At 52.2% G+C, this 19,305-nt stretch overlaps 1 protein-coding gene across 2 annotated transcripts in view; it reads left to right on the top strand.

Moving 5' to 3' along the window:
- The window catches only part of PRKCB (protein kinase C beta), a 102,662-nt gene that overhangs the window by 66,561 nt on the left and 16,796 nt on the right, over nucleotides 1-19,305 (top strand). For both annotated transcript variants that reach the window (XM_034065603.1, XM_034065602.1), the window contains exons 9-15: nucleotides 1,376-1,522; nucleotides 7,016-7,189; nucleotides 11,139-11,230; nucleotides 12,055-12,117; nucleotides 14,034-14,172; nucleotides 17,848-17,928; nucleotides 18,162-18,269. In XM_034065603.1, coding sequence (XP_033921494.1) covers nucleotides 1,376-1,522; nucleotides 7,016-7,189; nucleotides 11,139-11,230; nucleotides 12,055-12,117; nucleotides 14,034-14,172; nucleotides 17,848-17,928; nucleotides 18,162-18,269 — 804 coding nt within the window. The remainder of the gene's footprint in view (nucleotides 1-1,375; nucleotides 1,523-7,015; nucleotides 7,190-11,138; nucleotides 11,231-12,054; nucleotides 12,118-14,033; nucleotides 14,173-17,847; nucleotides 17,929-18,161; nucleotides 18,270-19,305) is intronic.

The raw sequence follows: 19,305 nt of genomic DNA, 5'->3' as shown, positions 1-19,305 counted from the left end.
GGTGTCCCAGAGCTGGATCCTCATTGCCTTTGGTTGGTGCCAGAGCTGCTCTGTGTCACCTGAAGTAAAATGCTCTGATTCAGCATCCCCTTCTTGTGGGGATGTTGTAGAACCCTAAGGATTACTGTAAGGAAAACTGTTTGTACACTGGGAGAGGTGACTGTTCCCCTGTCAGTGCATTCCCCTTTCCCACTGGAACACTATCACATCCCACTGCAGCAGGTACCAGCAGCTGCTGGCAGGTTTCCACCTCCCCTCTGGTGCAGAGCTGATGTTGGCAATTCCCAGGGACTATTCCTTTAGTTTTCAGTGCTGGAGCTTTTGGGATGGCTGTAGGTGCTGCAGGTGACCTTGAGCGGAGGTTCCTACAGCATGGAGAACCCGGCAAGAACCAATTAGCAGCAGCAAAGGCTTGGAGATTACTTGTGAGGCTCCTATCTGGAGGAGCTGCGAGCAGCAGCCAAATTGAACTGCTGGGATCGGGTTAATGGAATTTCATGCTAGACTGAGCTCGGTGCAAGCCTCATCCCATCCCCTATTGCTAAACATTGAAACTGTGAGATAGCGTTTACAAACGGTGGCTCAGCAGAGGAAGGAGCCTCCAGCCCAGTAAGGAGGCACTGGGCCAGTGAGGAGGTTCAGGGTTTAAACTGGGGGGGGGGTTATGAGGCTCCTTTATAGGCAGTTGTGATGCAGCGGATGCTGGGGGAGCAGGAGCTGTGCTTTCTATTCTGCTTCGTTCCAAATGCGTTTGTAGCTTCCCACGTGCAGCCTCAGCCGGCCCAGGAGAGCAGTTCTCATCAGGATCAGAGAGTCACGGAGGTGGAGCTGCATAAAGAGTCCTGTGTTTTACCTTAATATAGTTATATTCATCTGCCCCTCTCTAGTGAGGTGAGAGACAGGAGCTGGTTTTGAGGGGGAAAGAAAAAAGGCTCATTGAAGCCTCTGTTCTGCACTTTGGATGACCTAGAGCACATTAGGGGCAGCTCCAGGATGCAGAGGCTGCAGTGGGGGTGATAAGGCAGATTTGATTCCCAGATCCTTTTGCATAGATTTAACTGGGAACCAGCCCAATAAAGGGCAATGTGTTGGGGCTGGTGACTCCTCCAGTGCCCTTCTTGGCTCTCCCTGTCACACTTAGAATGGTTTGGGTTGAAGGCACCTTGAGCTCATCCAGTTTCACCCCCATGCCATGGGCAAGGACATCTCCCAATAGACCAGGTCTCTTGCAGGAAAGGTTCCTGTAGCTCACGGGAGCTGGAAAAGAGCTGATGAATGTGGGTTTCAGGAGCACTCACTGGTTTTATAGTGACTTCTGTCCCCAGTTTTCAGTAATCCCTTCTCTTCTCTCCCCATCCCATCTCCATCTTTGCAGAGAGCCAAGATTGGAACAGGGTCCAAGGCTGCAGATGAGAAGACAAGAAATGCCATCTCCAAGTTCGACAACAACGGGAGCAGAGATCGGATGAAACTGTCGGATTTCAACTTCCTGATGGTGCTGGGCAAAGGGAGCTTTGGGAAGGTGGGACACAATATTCACCTTTATGCTTTCCGTATTGAACCCATGTGCTGCGGCCAGGGGGATGCTCCAGTGTGGTCTGTCCTTGCTCTGACTGGGAGCTCTGGTGTTAAGGTGATGGGAACCCAGTCTGTTGGCTCTCTTATGGACTGTGCTGCCGTGTCACAGTGATGAGGAGCTGAGATGTCTGATGAGACCAGCACAGAACTCAGGGGTTCCTTCCCTGTGGGAAGCAATGCGTGTGCTGTGCCTTTAAAGTCCTCTTTGATGTGGCCATTTCTTCCTCCAATAATTACAAATATACATGAACATTTTAATTAACATTCCAGACGGTTGTGAGTGGTACCAGGATTTCATTCTTTGAGTAATTATGGGACTTGGAGCCTGCCTTTTACTTGGGGTCTTGCCAACTTTGTCATGATTTCCATTAGGAATGCCAGCGCTCAAGTGGCTGCTGGGGCTCCGGAGGAAGGGGCTGCATCTGCTGTGCACCAGCACTGTTTGCTGCTCTGATGGATGATGGCCCAACACTGCTCTGATGAGGGAATTGCCTTAATTGCAGGGAATGCTGCTCTGCCTTCGGGCGGGCAGGAGGGGATGCCAGGGCAGTGATGCTCACCCATTGTCTCCCGAACATGAGGGTGAAGCTGCCTTTCCAAGCTGGTTCCTGCACTGAAACAGCTGTGACAGGAGGAGGGCACGTGGAGCATCCATCAGTGATGCTGCCAGGGAGGAGGCTGCTGTTACTCTGTGGTTTACACCTCTGCTGTGTGTTAACATGAGGAGCAGGAAAGCTCCGTGCGTTGTGCCTGTGCTGCTCTCCCTCAGGAATGTGTTCACATCCCAGTTTCCACATCACTTTTGCCCCTTTTCTCTCCCTCCCAACACCTAATCCCTTTTAAATCTGTGCCTGGCATCTGGACACTCTGTAGTTGTGGTTCCCCCCCCCCTTCTTTCAATTTGAGAAACATTAGCAAGTGCTTCCGTCGGCATTGTGGCTTATATAAGGGGATGTGTGACAGAAACTGTTCCCTGGAACAGAACGTTATAAATATGCTAATTTGTGCTAATTAAAACAGCACGTTGGTTTCTATGGCTTGATGCAGCCTCACCCTCACGTGTGCCTGCGCCTCGCTGGGCAGCATTCCCTATGGATCCCCTCCCGATGTCCCACTGCCTGGCTCCAGCATGGGGATGCTGAGGTGGCATGGTCAGAGGTGCCCATAGGGCCCTATGCAGAGGATGCTTTGCCACCTGCATGTTGTGCATTCACAGAGGTGCTGGATGTGTTGGAAGGAGCCAGAGGTGCCCTCATCCGTGCCATGTGGTGGGAGAGGAGCCCAGCGCCCTAGTGTTGGATCCTGCCTGTTCCCAGCCCTTGGCACTATGGTGGTGTCCATGGCATCAGTGTACCCCTCCAGGATGGGCACTGCCTGCTCCTGTGCTGGCTGTGCTGCCAGCATCCCTGCTGCCTGGCTCTGAGTGTGATCACCCCACATGAGGGTGTCTGCCTCAGGAACAACCTTATTCACCCCTGGGCATCAGCACTCGGGTTTACTGACCAGTATTTGTCTCCCTCCACTGCTGCTGTGGTGTTCGTGGTCAGGAGCATCCATGTGTTGGCCTTGGTGAAGTTTAATAACCTTGCTTGTTCTATGCTCAGCATCAGGATATCTCCAGTTCCTATGCTGAGCATTCCCAAGCAAGGACTCTGTAGTACAGGAATAATTCATAGTCACCCTGATTTGGGTTGGAAGGGACCTTAAAGCTCCTCCAGCTCCAACCCCTGCCATGGGCAGGGACCCCTTCCACTGGAGCAGCTGCTCCAAGCCCTGTGTCCAACCTGGCCTTGAACATCAAGTGTCAGGGGCTGGACAATTGCATTGGAGTTTATTTGGAGAGCAGCTCCGAGGCAGGGCCTGGGATGTGCATGGTCCTGGCTCAGCTTGTTCAGCCTCAGGACATGGGGTGACCCTGGGGGCTCCTTGCTGGGTTTCAGTGGCTTTGTCCTGGTCCCTGCTGCTGCCCACCCTGGCATGGGGTCCACCAGTGCCCCCAGGAGCAGTGACTGGTGGCAGTCCCCTGGCACTGGGCTGGCACTGGGCTGGGAGATGTTCCTGACTGGAGAAGGCAGCACTTGGCACAGCCCACCCTGGGTTCGCTTTGCTGTAATATAAATAGAGGGAAGTTAAATTATGTGGCTTGCTCATATTTTTGCAGCTAATCAATCTGTCATGCTATCAAACTGTCAATCTTTCCCGGGGGTTTTATGGTGTATTTCTGAGCAGAGCTGATTCTTTTGCCTGTGCTGTTATGGATTACATTGCAATGGGAGACAATTTCCATGTCCTGTTGATAATCTCTGAGCAGTAAAATGCTTTTCTCCCCTCTCTGGTATGAAATGTGGCAGAAGGGATGGTCTTGCTCTGTAACTTGCAGAGCTGTGCCCTGTCCCTGGGCACACAGTGGGGTTTGGGTTCCTGCTCCCTCCTTCACCTGTGATTTTCATGGCATTTCCAAACTGTGCTGAGGGCATTCACTTGTGTGAATCCTCCTGTACCCGCAGTGAGTGGGTCCCAATCCTTTCCTTTGTCCTTATGGTGAAGCTGGCTCCTCGGTGGCTGTCCTCCTCCTGTGTCCTTACCTGTCCCCATGCTGCAGGCACACAGGAGCTGTGATGCCAGCACACAGGAGCCAGCATGAGCCAGCCCCTGGCACATGAGAGCACAGAGCAGGCTCCTCCACGCAGCAGGATGAGCTGTGGTTCCAAGCTGTCACACTGGCCCTGCACCACCGAGCTGCCATGGGAGCGAGACAGTGTCCGGGACGGTCACATAAGCCCATGGGCTGTGAACAGCCCCATGCAGAAGAGGCCAAGGCTGCTCTTTGTGCCTGTTACACGGTGCAGGATGTAGCGTCTCTGTTGGCTGTAGACCAGAGCCTGCAATCCCCTCTGTGGGTGCAGATTGACAGTCCCTGTAACACCCCGACAGCATCTGGAGCCGCTCGCACTGCCAGCCCAGATGTGAGAGATGACGTGAGGGTATCAGCATCCTCTGTGCTCACCCAGACACCCGCTCTCCCTCTGGGTCTCCTCACTGTGGGTGCAGCTGGGTGCAGGCAGCTGCAGAGTCCTTTTCCCATCTCCATAAAGCAGGGCTGGATGGCTCAGCTGTGGCATCACTGCGTCATTGGGAAGCTGCTGTGGGAAACATTTACAGTCCATGTGCACCCTGGAGCAGTGGTTTGCATTCATTGTGGTGCACCAGCCAACCTGCAGAGCCCAAGTGTGCGGTGGTGGTGGCAGCCACATCCCTGCTCCAGTGGGGATCACACATGGATGTCTTGGTGGTCCCTCTGGGGCAATAAAGCATATTGTGAGCTCAGGGATTCCCTGGTTTAGTTACTCTGGAAGGGTTATGATAGCAAGGTAGGTCTGTATATAATTGATGTTGCATAAAGTGCACTTACTCCTAGTTTTCTCTTCCCATAAACTGCATTCCTGGAGCAGCCTCTTCCCTTTTTCCATCACCTTTGAATGGCCAAAGCCCATCTGCTTTTATCACTTAAAAACCAGCCCTGGCTTTTAGCACCTGCCCATGGTGACTTGTAAATCTCAACTCACATATAAGTGGTGAAGATAAGTGGAGGTGATGGACTGAAAGGGATTGTTTGGTTTGTGCATGAGGGCAGAGGTGCAGGAGAGCTGCTGTGTCTGCTGCCCTGGCTGCAGGCAGGGCACTGGGCTGCCCATGCTGGTGGGTGCTCTGAGCTTGTCATTGAGTGTAAAGGGCTGTTGCAAGACCCCTCAGGGAGCTGTCAGTGGCAAGGATGAAGCACTAATATGGTCCCAGTGTCAGTGCCTTACTGGGCTGCATCCCAGCAGCACTTTGAGCTGTTCTGGGCTCCTGTTCTCAACTTTCCTCCAACATCAGGGAGTAAATAAATGAGCTCCTGGAGCCGCTGAAGCTGTCCTTGTGCTGCTCAGCCCTGCCAAGGGATGAGCACGGTCTGTGGCTGCTGCAGTCCCAGCCCTGCTGATGGAGATGGGAATGTCAGAGGCTGCTCCAAAGCACTTGGCTCTGCGGAGCCCCAGTGCCTTTCCCAGCTAATCCTGAGCAGCAGCGTGTCAAGGGCAGCCAGACCCAGATGAGCCAAGTGCCTGAGTGAGCCAGAGCTGTGTTCCCAACAGGGCTCTTCCCCAGCGTGCTGTTATCTCCACTCTAACAAGTGGGTGAGCGTTGAAGACCTTGGGCTGTGTCCCTGCTTTGTCCCCACTCCCTGAGCTGTGTTCTCTGCCTTGTCCCCTCCTGCCTTACTGCTCCAGGGCTGGCACAGCACTGCCTGAGCCCCAGACCCCAAGCTGGGCTGCTCTGCCCCAGGACAGGCTCTGCTCCAGCTCCAAAAGGATGCTCAGGGCTCCATAGGGATGCTCAGGGCTCCATGGGGAATCCGGGCACGCTGCAGCAGGGAGCACAAGGCTCTGTCCCTGTGTCTGCTTTGTGCTGACAAGAGGGTGAATTCCATCACCTTTAGTGTCTCAAAAGTCACCTGTGAGACCCGCTCACGTTTCCTCTGCCTGTCTGCTCCAGCCTGAAATGTGTTTCAGTTCCAGCCCAGTGATGCTGGCTTCTCATGGTTTATTTTCCACACACCCAGACTCGTGTTGCTGCTGTGACTGGAGGCTTTCAGCAGACTTTGTTGAATGGAAAGCAATTCACTTCCACTGAGCACTCGAATCTAATGTGATGAGAGAGTGCGGGGAGGAGAGATGCAAGCAAGGTCAGGGGCTGTTTTGCAGCAGCCTGAGGAGCAGCTTGCATTGATGGAGCATGGTCTGAGGATCCTCACTGAGGCAGATGGGATTAACAGGGCAAATTGCACCAGCAGAAGCAGTGCATCCCATTTATGGTGATAAATTAACCCTCAAATGGGTGAAACTGGTTTAAAATGGAAGGTTGGATCCTGCCGGATGACAGAGGCTTTGCCTGGGTGATGGACCAGCACGTAGCTGGGTTTTGATCCCTGTGTGTATTGCAGAGGGAGGTGTGAGGCAGGGAAAATCTTACTGGGTTTTCTTACTATTGGCTATAAACTGACTCTTTCCAACTTGCAGCTTTTACTACTTCCTAATGTGATGGAGTCTGTGTTCGAACTCCTGACCCCCCGCACTGATGCTGGTTGCACCTTGAGGGTGCTGAACTGGGGCACGACTCAGGGGTGGAGGGTGACAAGAGGTGATCAGTGGCTCAGCCATGAGCAAACCCTTTGTCTGTGCTCCTTGAGGTGATGATGGGATGAGGATGTAGAAGTGTTACTTGTTAGACTTGGGGTTCCTAAATGCTTCTGGGAATACTGCTGGGAGCTTTCTGCATCCCTTTGGGTTATAATGGGAGCTGCAGGATAAACAGCAAGGTGTTACTGCTGGCCATGGCAAGCTGCAAGTGTTGCAGATCCATGTTTTCCTTACTCACTGTGTGTCCTCTCCCCGTGCAGGTGATGCTGGCAGAGAGGAAGGGCACGGATGAGCTCTATGCTGTTAAGATCTTGAAGAAGGATGTTGTAATCCAGGACGATGATGTAGAGTGCACGATGGTTGAAAAGCGTGTCCTGGCTCTCTCTGGGAAGCCTCCGTTCCTGACCCAGCTCCATTCCTGCTTTCAGACCATGGTAAGTGCTGGTGCCAGTGCTGCAGCCCTGCTGCACCCTGAATGCTGGGCACTTTGCACAATGGGTTTTAGTAACTGGTGAGTCTATGGGCAGAAACCTGGTGTCACCAGTTACTCAGACCAGTGCCTCTCTGGATGGCTGCAGGGCACCCAGGAGCTGTGGGGATGGAGCTATAGAGACTTCTGCCCTGGTCATGTATCTTTGCTTCTTGACAGCTTACCTTTGCTTCCATTCATGTTTCATCCTGATGCACATCACTGCGCTTGCCAAAGCAGCAGTGGATTTTCTGCCTTGGCAACCTCACAACTTGTCCAATTCACTTCCAAATGTATCTCCATGAACAGCATGTCCCATCCCTGGCAGTGTCCATGGCCAGGTTGGGCTTGGAACAAGCTGCTCCAATGGAAGGGGTCCCTGTCTGTGGCAGGGGTTGGAGCTGGAGGAGCTTTGAGGTCCCTTCCAACCCAAACCGGGCTGGGATTTTATGTCCCTGTGTTAAACTGGAGGCTGTAACATACAGTATTTCTTCAGGAGCTGTTGGTGGTGTTGGACATGATTCCCCAGCCCACAAGTGGCCCTCAGCCCACATCCATTGTGATCCGATAGCAAAGTGCTGTGCTTTTCCTTCGGATTCATTCCGGTGATAAAACACCTGAGCAGAGAGTGGAACCTAATACAAATCACAGGGAATTCAGCTTGAAACAGGCTTGTGATTGAGTTTGTACAAATCAGAAGCAGAAAGGGGCAGTGGAAAGGGGACAGGGGACCTCTAAAGCAATCTCTGCCCTGCCATGAGTGACCTGTGAATGACAATGTCCCCATACATGTCAGTGGGAAGGGAGAGGGACTCTGCACAGTCCTTTAGAGCCATGACAATGCTTTCCTGGAGGATTACATTTGAATATTATCCCAGGAATTTCATTTACGGAGCACATTCAGTATATTTAAAGCCCATGGACCAGCTTTGCAGCACAGCAATCAGACTGTGGCAGGAGAAGCTATTTCACGCAGCATCTCTGGCATCTCAAGTGAGTCAGCGCAGGATTATTCCTGGCAGACCTATAGTAGCTTAATAGTAATCGTATTTGTAATGTAATCAAAATGTATAGCAGGGTGTATTATCGAGTGCTGGCACAAAGCACTTTGATTCCTGGGAGCACAGCTCTCATCGGGGCTGTCAGTGACTGGTGGGAGACAGAACAGCCCCACATCTACATTTGAAAGAAGGGAAGATGAGCAGTGAGAGAGCTCCTGCATGGGGCTCATGCACCACAGAAGCCCCGTGCTGGCCTGGCACAGGGGTCCTGCAGTGCTCTGGGGGTGTCCTTGGGGCTCAGCAGTGAAGGGAATGGTGATGCTGGGATGATATATAGCAGGTGAATGGGGAGCGTGGCTCTGACTCCAGTTCCCAGCATGGGCACAGGCAGGAGCTGGACCAAAGGGTGGGTAACTAGGAGGGTGTTGGAAGGAGCCCTGGGAGTTGCATCTTGGCTCATGCAAGGGGGTATTTATGTATCTGAAACCTGCTGTTGCTCAGTGAGTTCAGATGCCCCAGACCTGCACAGATCCCATCCTTTTCTGCTGTAGACAAGAGCTTTCCATGTCCCTCCTCCCTCCAGCCCGTCGGCTCGCCAGCCATCTGGCTGCTTTATTCATGACAGCTCTTCCCCCTGAAGCACCAGCGTTCTCTTCTCCACCCAAATGAGGAAAGCTCCAATCCTGCTTTTAGAGCTCAGCTGCCTGTTTCAAGAGACCATCTCTTTAATATTCTTCCTACTTGAAGTCGATCGATATATTTAGGCAGCAGCTGCAACGAGCACAGCATTGCTTCACTTTCCAGTTGCTGTCACAGGGGGACAAGCGTGGCACTGGCTGCTGAAGGTGACTTTGCCCTGTGCCTTGCTGCTGTGCTGTATCCACACCTTGGCAGAGGCTGCTCATTATAGAGGGGTATGCTCCCAAATTCCCACTCATAAGCCAAAATCTCTCCTCTCCCATCAGTGCCACATGTTTTACACAGCCTGATTGCCCCTCTGGTGCAGTCTTAACTACCTTTGAGGCTCAGGGTGGGTTGGGCATTGGGGCTGTGATGGGTGGAGGAGCTGATTACCCAAGTTATTCCATAGCCCTTATTGTGCTAATGATCACATTTGCATATCTTCTGGGTGCTCATCCTTGCTGTCTGGGAAGCAGGGAAGGGTTTGGTTAAGGGGGAAATGAGGAATGGGAAATATAATGAGTTACTGTGAGGGTGCCCAGAGAAGCTGTGGCTGCCCCATCCCTGGCAGTGCTCAAGGCCAGGTTGGACACAGGGGCTTGGAGCAGCTGCTCCAGTGGAAGGTGTTGGAACTGGATGAGCTTTAAGGTCTTTATTGCATCAGATGCCTGCTGGTAAGGAGGACCCACTCAATGGTGGTAGAGAGCTGCTGCTTCCCCTTCCCAGAGGAACATCCCACAGCAGTTTAATTCCATGCTTTAGGCAACCTTGCAGGATCTTCCTCACAGGCAATTCCCATTAGAAAACAGAGCTGTGAACCATCAGAGGGAAGTGGTTCCAAGAGCACAGTTCCACAGGGGAAGTTGTTGGTGAGTGGAGCTCCTACTTGCCCAGGCCTCCCAGGACTTGCAGGGCTCTGTTTGGGATGCAGCATGAGAAGATCCAGCTTCTTTTGGACTATCAGTCTGATTCTGTGGCAATGCTCAGGTCTTGCTTCTTGCCTTGCTGCTCTCAGCACTGATTGTCACCCACAGTTTCTAGAATTCCCAGCAATGTTTTGAGGACTGGGCTTACATCCAGCACTGCCAATGGATGCAGGAGCCGTGCTGACTGTTCCACACCACCACCAGCTCACCACAGCTCTAGGTGCTGACTGTTCCACACCACCACCAGCTCACCACAGCTCTAGGTGCTGACTGTTCCACACCACCACCAGCTCACCACAGCTCTAGGTGCTGGCTGTTCCACACCACCACCAGCTCACCACAGCTCTAGGTGCTGACTGTTCCACACCACCACCAGCTCACCACAGCTCTAGGTGCTGACTGTTCCACACCACCACCAGCTCACCACAGCTCTAGGTGCTGACTGTTCCACACCACCACCAGCTCACCACAGCTCTAGGTGCTGACTGTTCCACACCACCACCAGCTCACCACAGCTCTAGGTGCTGACTGTTCCACACCACCACCAGCTCACCACAGCTCTAGGAGCTGACTGTTCTATACCACCACCAGCTTACCACAGCAATAGGGCAGTGCATGGTGCAGAGCAAAACACATCCCTTCAGAAGCTTGCTTGGGAATTCCTCAGGTCTGCAGCTCTGTGGCTGTGGGAGAGGAGGATTGACCTGTTTGTCCTACTGTTAACAATTACTTAATTAACAATGTGTGACCATTAAGCACAGCCTCAGCCCAGGCTGGGATGGGGATGGGGGGGTGCAGTATTCCTCTACCTCCCCATCTCAGGTAGCTCTGGGGAGCTGGGAATGCCGCACATCCCTGTTGGTGCCTGGCCAAATCACATCGATCACTGCCTGCTCATGGCAACTCCTGCCTCTTGTGCATCTCTTAGCTGAAGCTATGCAGAGCCTGGTGAGATACCAACAGGGAGGTGTCTGCTCCAGCACCCTGCACACGGCCTCGGTGAACAATGAGAGCAGATTGGTCAATGGGAGGTGAAAAAGCTGGTTTAGGAATTCCTCCACTCGCCTTCCCCATTGGATTGATGTGCAGAGGTGCAGAGCTAAAGAGCAGAGCATTGCAAAGCAATGGGCACATGTGTCTGATGGGCTCTGTGTGAGCACCAGCTCCACCTGCACCCCTTGGGGAGGGCAATGATGACAGTTGTATTGCCATGAGAACTCCAGGCTGGAGCTGTCAGCTCCGACCCCTGCGGATTCCCTGCTCTGATAATTGTGCTGCTAATTGTTTGCTTTCGTTTTCCCTCTAGGATCGCTTGTATTTTGTGATGGAATATGTGAATGGTGGGGACTTAATGTACCAGATCCAGCAGGTTGGGAGGTTTAAAGAGCCACATGCTGTGTAAGTTCAGTAGCCCTCATTGGCACCTTAGGGGTAGGTATTGGATGTACCTTTGTCACGCAGCTGGAAAGATAGCCCAAGCCACAGGCATTTGTGGTGCCTTGACAGAAAGGGAGGCCAGCAGGAATCAGAAGGTGTGGGATGATTCTGCCTGGTGCCAAGGGTGCTGGTACCTCCAGCTCATCTTTGGGATACATTGCAGTGGTTGGCAGGCAAATAACTGACCTCCATAGTAGCACCCATGGCATAAGAGGGACGTTGGGTCTTTGGCTCCTCTACTGGGGTTGCCAACCTGGCTGTTAATGGATGGCTTTTGGCTCCTGCTCCCTGTAACATGGACAGAGCAGAATGTGTCTGTGAAAGCCTTCATCTGCTTAGACAAAGACACAGCGGGTGAGCAGAGCCTGGTGGGTGTGAGCTGATGCTCTGGGCTCTTGGCAGGGTCCTCCCAGACCCAGAATGCTCTGTAAAGCAGGCAGTGGCCCTGTGTGTTATCTCCTCAGCCTCCCAAGATGACAGATAACTTCTCAAGCCCCATTGGCAGCGCACAATAGCAAACAGCTCTTGCTTGATGCGAGTTTGTCTAACACAAAGTGACAGCCCCCACTAGCCCACAGCAATGTGATCACATCCCTGCCCGATGCCGGTGATGCCAGCTTGTGTCATTCCCTGCAATGCTTGTCTGGTGGGTTTATGTCGGGCTCTCTCTATCCTTTGGTCACGTATGCCCCATGCCTTTCACTGGGTGCGGTTGCTTTGGGAAGGTTTTCATTTCCATTCGTCTCCTTCAATGATGGGTGTCCCTTTCAAACCTTTCATTGCAGATTCTACGCAGCAGAAATAGCCATCGGCCTCTTCTTCCTGCAGAGCAAAGGCATCATTTACCGGTAGGTGAGCAAGTTCCTCCTTCCTCTCTTCCCCTCAGGGCTGCAGCTGCAGCCAGAGCGGTGTCAGGACCATGGTGCTGTGCAGGGCTCTGTGATGCTCCTGCCATGGATGGAGTCTGGCAGCTGCCACCCAGACCAGGGCTGTGAGCCTCAAAGTGTGGCTGGGTTTGGAGCAGGTCCCCGTCTTTGTCCCTGTTTTATAGGAGGGCTGCTCTGGTTCCTCTCTTGCTCTGTTTCATGCCCTTCAACCCATACAACACGAATACTGGCAGCATGGACTGATGCTGAGTCACTTGTTCTGCTGCAGGGCACTGTTTTCTTACCATTAACACCAGAGCATGTACTTATGAATGGCCTTATCTGCACTTATCCTGGTATTAATGATGCTGGACCAGGCTCTGGTTAAGCACTGAAATCAGTGTACTGCTCCTCATCCCTGCTCCTGAGTATTCCCAAAGCCAGAGCTAGAGCAGAGCATCCTAATGAGTGTCAGATACCATTAAGTGCTTTGCAAAAGAGAGATGCCAGCTGTGAAGTCAGGAGATGCTCAAGACTGTTCTGAAGATGAAAGAAGTGGAGCAAACCTGATGTGAGTGATGTTTTATGCCATCAACCACTACAGAGAGATTCTAGGCCTGTCAGTCCCCAGTGCCACTTCTTCCTTCCTTCCTCCAAATCCAGGCTGTGTCATCTGCCTTTGGCCTGTCAGGGTTCTAAGAACTGACACAATAATTGGATAAAACAGTGTTAGAAAACAGCAAGTTGTAAATGACACTGTTTGTTTCACTGGGTGCTTACTGCACATAAGCCTTGTGCACTGTGCAGCCCCATGGCATTGCTGAGCAGGCTGTTCCCAATGGGGCCATAGGATTCCAGCCTGGTTTGGGTTGGAAGGGACCTTAAAGCTCCTCCAGCTCCAGCCCCTGCCATGGGCAGGGACCCCTTCCACTGGAGCAGCTGCTCCAAGCCCCTGTGTCCAACCTGGCCTTGAGCACTGCCAGGGATGGGGCAGCCACAGCTTCTCTGGGCACCCTGTGCCAGCGCCTCAGCACCCTCACAGGGAACAGCTTCTGCCTCAGAGCTCAGCTCAGTCTCCCCTCGGGCAGGTTCAAGCCATTCCCCTTGGCCTGTCCCTACATCCCTTGTCCCAAGCCCCTCTCCAGGTTGCTCACCTGCCTTGGACCTCACTGTCACACTCAGGTCAGGGAAATCTTGTGCCATGCCCCAGTATTGAACTGAAGACCTTTGAGTAACACTTTACTGCACAGAACATAAACCAGGAGTGTCCCATATCTCAGGACTGTGTGGTAATTACATGGCTGGTAATGTACAAATTGCACATGAAATACTGAGCGTTGGCTATGGAATGGTCCTTCCGGCTGGAGCCAGGGCTGAAGGGGCCGGGGGTAAGATATGGAGCTCTGTAACTGCCTCTTCAGTGTGTGCTGAAGAGCAAAGGTCCCCCAGGGTTGGATCCAAGTAACAGATACCCCATGGCTGAGGACCGGATGGAAAGGCTCTTTCATTGGTGTTTCCATGGGGGAGCACAGCGCAGGTGATGCAGGATGTCTGCTGAGCAGGTGCTGCTGCATCGCTGCTGAGCGTTAAGTACACTTTGATTTCCATAGGTGCAAAAAAATGGCTCTATTAAATCTGCCTCCCTGGCAGATGAAAGTGTTTCCCTCAGACACTTAAAGCTATTTACCCAGCATGGGGTTCCTGTGGGTTAAAAGTAAACTAAACACTTCATCCTGACAGAGCCCTGGCTTATTGGTGCTCATTTCCCCCCGTGTTACCCTGCAAAGAGCCTGGGTGTGAGACAAAGCCAGAGCTCACTCCTGGAGCCAACAGATTGTGCCCTTGCTGGATGGCTTCATGCATGTTCTTTTGTGTCATCACTCTGCTTTGCTTTGTAGGGACCTAAAGCTGGACAACGTGATGCTGGATAGCGAGGGGCACATAAAGATCGCAGACTTCGGCATGTGCAAGGAGAACATCTGGGACGGGGTGACCACCAAGACCTTCTGCGGCACTCCAGACTACATTGCACCCGAGGTAGGGTTTGCAGAGGCAGCCACTGCTGTTCTGTGTGTGTTCCAGCAGCCTGGTTGATGCTCTTCTCCATGGGATGACCTTGCTTTGGGCAGCTGATCGGAACAGGGACATTAGTTAATTCACCATCAGGCTGGGAAGTCCATCCCCTCGGCACTGGCTGTCCCCAAGGGCTACCTAAGGAAGTGATGCTGGATCTGCTGCCCTGTTGGCTATCTGCCCTGCTTCTGCCTCCGAGTACAGCAGATCCTCTGTGCTGGTGTCCCTGCAGTGTGTTCTGCTGGCATCACCACGCCTGTCTGGTCCTTGGCACCCACCAAGGGCTGCTCCTCACACGCTTCCTTGCTGCTGGAGAAGATGAGCCCAGAGCTCAGCCCATGTGTGACAGCACTTCCAGCACAATGAGACCAGTGGGAAAAGTGGGATTATCAGTGGATAATGTTTCCATGTGAAGTGAAACCCTTTAAGTGTCTCCAGCTTGCTGCTCGCAGTGGAGGGCTGTGTCTGGTGCAGGGAGGCTTCTTGTCTACAGCTCTACATCACTCCAAAGTGACTTTACGTTGGGTTATTACTCATCTGATGGAGTCACACATGACACATGAAGTGCTATGAGGTGCCATTTCATGTCAGGCTTGTGAAACTCAGGTGGTAACTGTTCCCTAATGTCTGTTCCCTCTCAAATCTTCTCCTTCCACTGAGTTTTCAATGATGAGATTTAATATTCATTCATTTAAATATCTTAGAGGAAGAGGTTCTCTTTGCTGGGACATAGTTAGAGGTGCTCCTGTGCTGATCTGCATTGTGTCTTGCTGCAGCCACAGCAGTGTTTAATTACTCATCCCAATGTGTGTTGCATACCTGCATCCTACCAAGATTGATACTGGTGTTCTGTTGGTCCATAGCCCTGTTGCTGTGTGATTAATGCTCTTTCAAAGCAGGACAAAGACCAGTTCCTTGGTGTTTGCCTGAGCATCATCATTGCAACTCATTCTCCTCTCCTTGCTCAAACTGTTTGTTCCCCCAAAGAAAATCAGGAAGTGTAAAATGAGGATGCAGATCCCTGCAGTACACAGGGAGGGTATTGAATCTGCTATAGTGGGTCTCAAAGAGTGAGTTTACACCCCCCTGTTTTGTGGCTGGCAACAGTGGGGATGCCCTTCTGCTGTGCTCTCCAGCTGGGCAGCCAAGCCTGCAGCACTCCAGGGTCCTCCTGCTGGACCACACTTCCTCCCTGCAGTGTTCTCAAGCCAACACATCTTCAGGGTAAACATGTCCTGTGATTTGCTTGACCCATTTTTAGGGCCTTTTCTATTCTAAGATACAGCGCTATGTGCCAAGGGTACAAGTACTGAGCGCAGATACCCCATTAGTGTGCCTCCCTCTGAACAAAACCTGTTGTGTTCTGACCTTCCTCACCATACCATCAGTGACTTCAGTTTGCAGAGATGCTTTCCTGCAAGGATTTCTCCTAAGTGCTGTTTTCTTGTAAAGGCCTTTATGGCATGAACAGTTCGCACCTCAGTTTCCCAGAGCTCTCGTACATCATCTAAAGAGCAAGTGGAAGGAACTTGCAATGCACTCGGTCAAGGAAGTTCAGAGCTTGAAAGTCAGTATCTGATCCTGATGGGAAGGGTCTGGCCAGACCACAGGATGCTGTCAAGGCAGCTGGGGTTGTATCACTGTGCTTGGACATGTGGCTGGACCAGGACCAGGGCAGAAAAGATTGGAGCTGGATGGAAGTCACCTCTTCTCAGGTGGGATGGCAGCACTTGCCCTGTATCCCTTTGGATACTGCAGAGTTACTGAATGTGAAGACTCTTGAGGCTGAAGGCCCATCCCTGGCAGTGCTCAAGGCCAGGTTGGACACAGGGGCTTGGAGCAGCTGCTCCAGTGGAAGGGGTCCCTGCCCATGGCAGGGGTTGGAGCTGGATGAGCTTTAAGGTCCCTTCAACCCAAAGCATTCCATGATTCTGTGATTTGCCCATGGGTCTGGAGCCTTGCCTGGGGACAGTCCTCTGGAGCTGGATTGCTCGTACGTCCTCCCATGATTAGCATATGATTTGCATTTTTGCTGGAGTGCAGGAATCTTTGCGGAATAGAACCCTGCAATTAGGATGAATACATCACGTAATTGTTTTGCATTAAGTAACAGATGGCAGAGCCCGGGGCCTGTCAGAGCCTGAGCACTGCAGTGATGCCCAGCACCAGCCACCCAGCAACTAAACCGGAGTGTAAGACCCATGGAAGACCGGCTCCTCCTGTGGTCCCCACGTGGGACCTGTTACAGCTCCCTTTGGATGTGGATGGAGGGTGATGGGACCCCCGTGCTTAGGGGGAGCAAGTGGGTTTGCTGTGAGTTTCAATAGCAAGGAGCTAACCCCTCTATGGGGTTCAGCTGTAGGTACCCCAAAGCACCAACACACGTGGGTGAGGGCACCCACTCTACAGCGGCAGGCTCACTAAGGGGCTTTGCTGCCGGTTCACACAATGGTGGAATTTGGGGTATTTCAGGTTTTGCCGAGTGAATCATGGAAAACACAATTTGTGGTTTGGTGCCTTACCCAAAATAAATGCTGGTATTTTTAAAGCTCAAACCTCCGAGTTAGATCCCAGCTCCAGCACAGCCGCACTGCTGGGGTGAGGGGAGGGCTGCCAGTTATTGGGTTGCTTGTGAGGGATGCTCCTCAATATATATCACAAAGCAAACTGGCAGCCTGGGATGCAGAGGGGTTTGACTGCCTGTATGCTGCAGGTTGGTTTTAAAGGGCCACATACCATCCACACAGGGATAAACTCCATGCTGAGATGTCAAACCAACTGCACTGGTTTTAGTGGGGGAGACAAATTCCAAAGGGGATGAGGGTGCATGGGAACAGCTCCTGCTCCAATGGATCCGGCTATGAGGGTGCATGGGAACAGCTCCTGCTCCAATGGATCCGGCTATGAGGGTGCATGGGAACAGCTCCTGCTCCAATGGATCCGGCTATGAGGGTGCATGGGAACAGCTCCTGCTCCAATGGATCCGGCTATGAGGGTGCATGGGAACAGCTCCTGCTCCAATGGATCCGGCTATGAGGGTGCATGGGAACAGCTCCTGCTCCAATGGATCCGGCTATGAGGGTGCATGGGAACAGCTCCTGCTCCAATGGATCCGGCTATGAGGGTGCATGGGAACAGCTCCTGCTCCAATGGACCTGGCTATGAGGGTGCATGGGAACAGCTCCTGCTCCAATGGATCCTGCTATGAGGGCGCATGGGAACAGCTCCTGCTCCAATGGATCCGGCTATGAGGGTGCATGGGAACAGCTCCTGCTCCAATGCATCCGGCTATGAGGGTGCATGGGAACAGCTCCTGCTCCAATGGATCCGGCTGTGCCCAGGCTGGAGAGCACAGCGAATATGGAGCAGTTCCACCTAAATCAGAGTGAATCTCACTCAAATACAGCAAATATTCTGTTTGTGTGTCTAATGTTTAGTGCACACTTGAGACCTGATGATTTAAAGCTGCTGAACCCTCTGCCTACCACATGCTGTTTGTAATTGCAGCTCCCCCCGGTCAGGGGCTGATGTCTCAGTAAATAACCTGTCCTTCTGACCTGGACTACAGCTGGAAATGGGTTTGTGTTGTGCCAACAGGTTAAAAATGGGAGTGTAACCCTGCTGTTTGTGTTGTTTCAGATAATTGCTTATCAGCCCTATGGGAAGTCTGTGGATTGGTGGGCATTTGGAGTCCTGCTCTATGAAATGTTAGCTGGCCAGGTAATTGAATTCTAATTGATTCCTATGGGGCTGGGTTAGGTTCCATTGCGAGCTGTGATTTGTTCTGCTGCTGGCACACGGTTGGGGGGTGTCTCCTCGGTGCTGGGGATGCAGCACTGAGACACAGGGCACTGTGCAGTGCAGGCAGCACTGGTCTTATGGCTGGGATCACAGAGCACATGGAAGCTCAGAGGCCAGGAAACACCATTGAACCTCTGTTTGCTTCACTCTAGGCTCCCTTTGAGGGGGAAGATGAAGATGAGCTCTTCCAGTCCATCATGGAGCACAATGTTGCCTACCCCAAGTCCATGTCCAAGGAGGCTGTGGCGATCTGCAAAGGGGTAAGGGCTGGGCCATGTTCTGCTGGGGGGGGACATGCAGAGATGTCCATGCACCTTCAGCAGTGTGCAGTCCTATGTGCATGGTCCCAGCTTCTTCTTGCTCTGCTCCAGGGGAATGTGGCAAACCCCAGTTGTGTTCTGGTGTGCTCCTACAACACAACTTGTGTTAATTTGTGTATATGTACTGAAACCAAGTAAAAATACCACCTAGATCTGTTCTGTGTCATTACACTGAGAAGAAGTTCAGGTAGGACCAAAGGCCTGGCTTTGCTCAAGTGAAGGTCAGGAGGAAATGGGAGCATTGGCTGGGATGTGGGGGTTGAGGGCATCTGCCCAGAAATCCTCCTCTCTGTTAGGTACCAACAGGGGAGCTTTGTGCATCTTTACTTGAAAGGAAAAATGATGCTCAGAGAAGATAACTGTGGTTTCTAACCCGTTTTCAAACCCTTCATCCTGCAGCGCTTTCCCCATAGCTGTGATGAGCTCTCCCTTGGGCCACCTCCAGTTCACTGCCCCAGTACTGCTGGGTCAGGGCAGTATTTCCATTACCAGAGCTCTCAATTTGCAGTGAAGCTCTGCATTGCCCCATGTCCTGAGCTATCTATGGGCTGGCTCTAGGCAAGACTTAGATGCAGTGTGCACTGGCTTGGGTTGTGATGAATAAAGCTGGCTAGGTCCTGATGTTATCATGCATGTGGTTATTGCTTGGGACCGAGCCCCATCTCAGCCAGGCAGTATCAAACAGTGCTATAAATACATGTTTGTGTAGGAATTTAAATGTTTGCTTTTAACAGTTAATATTTAAAACATCTGAGCATTCTTTGCCCCAAAATAGCGTTTCCATCTACAAATGACACATCTCGCGCTTCACGCTCCCACTGCGGCATTTCAGAGCCTCTTCCCAGTGTTGCCAGGATTCAGCACTGGTGATAAGGAGGAGTATTTGCTTGTCCCGTGGGAGAAGCTGCTGCAGGTGATGCCGTGGGCACAGGGAGGGGGATGCTGTCCAGGCATCCTTGGAAACATGGGAAAATCA

The sequence above is a fragment of the Melopsittacus undulatus genome, chromosome 8 (genome assembly GCF_012275295.1).
Source record: "Melopsittacus undulatus isolate bMelUnd1 chromosome 8, bMelUnd1.mat.Z, whole genome shotgun sequence".
NCBI lineage: Eukaryota > Metazoa > Chordata > Aves > Psittaciformes > Psittaculidae > Melopsittacus > Melopsittacus undulatus.
Note: the sequence above shows the minus strand (reverse complement) of the source record. Positions and strands in the feature narration are given on the sequence as shown.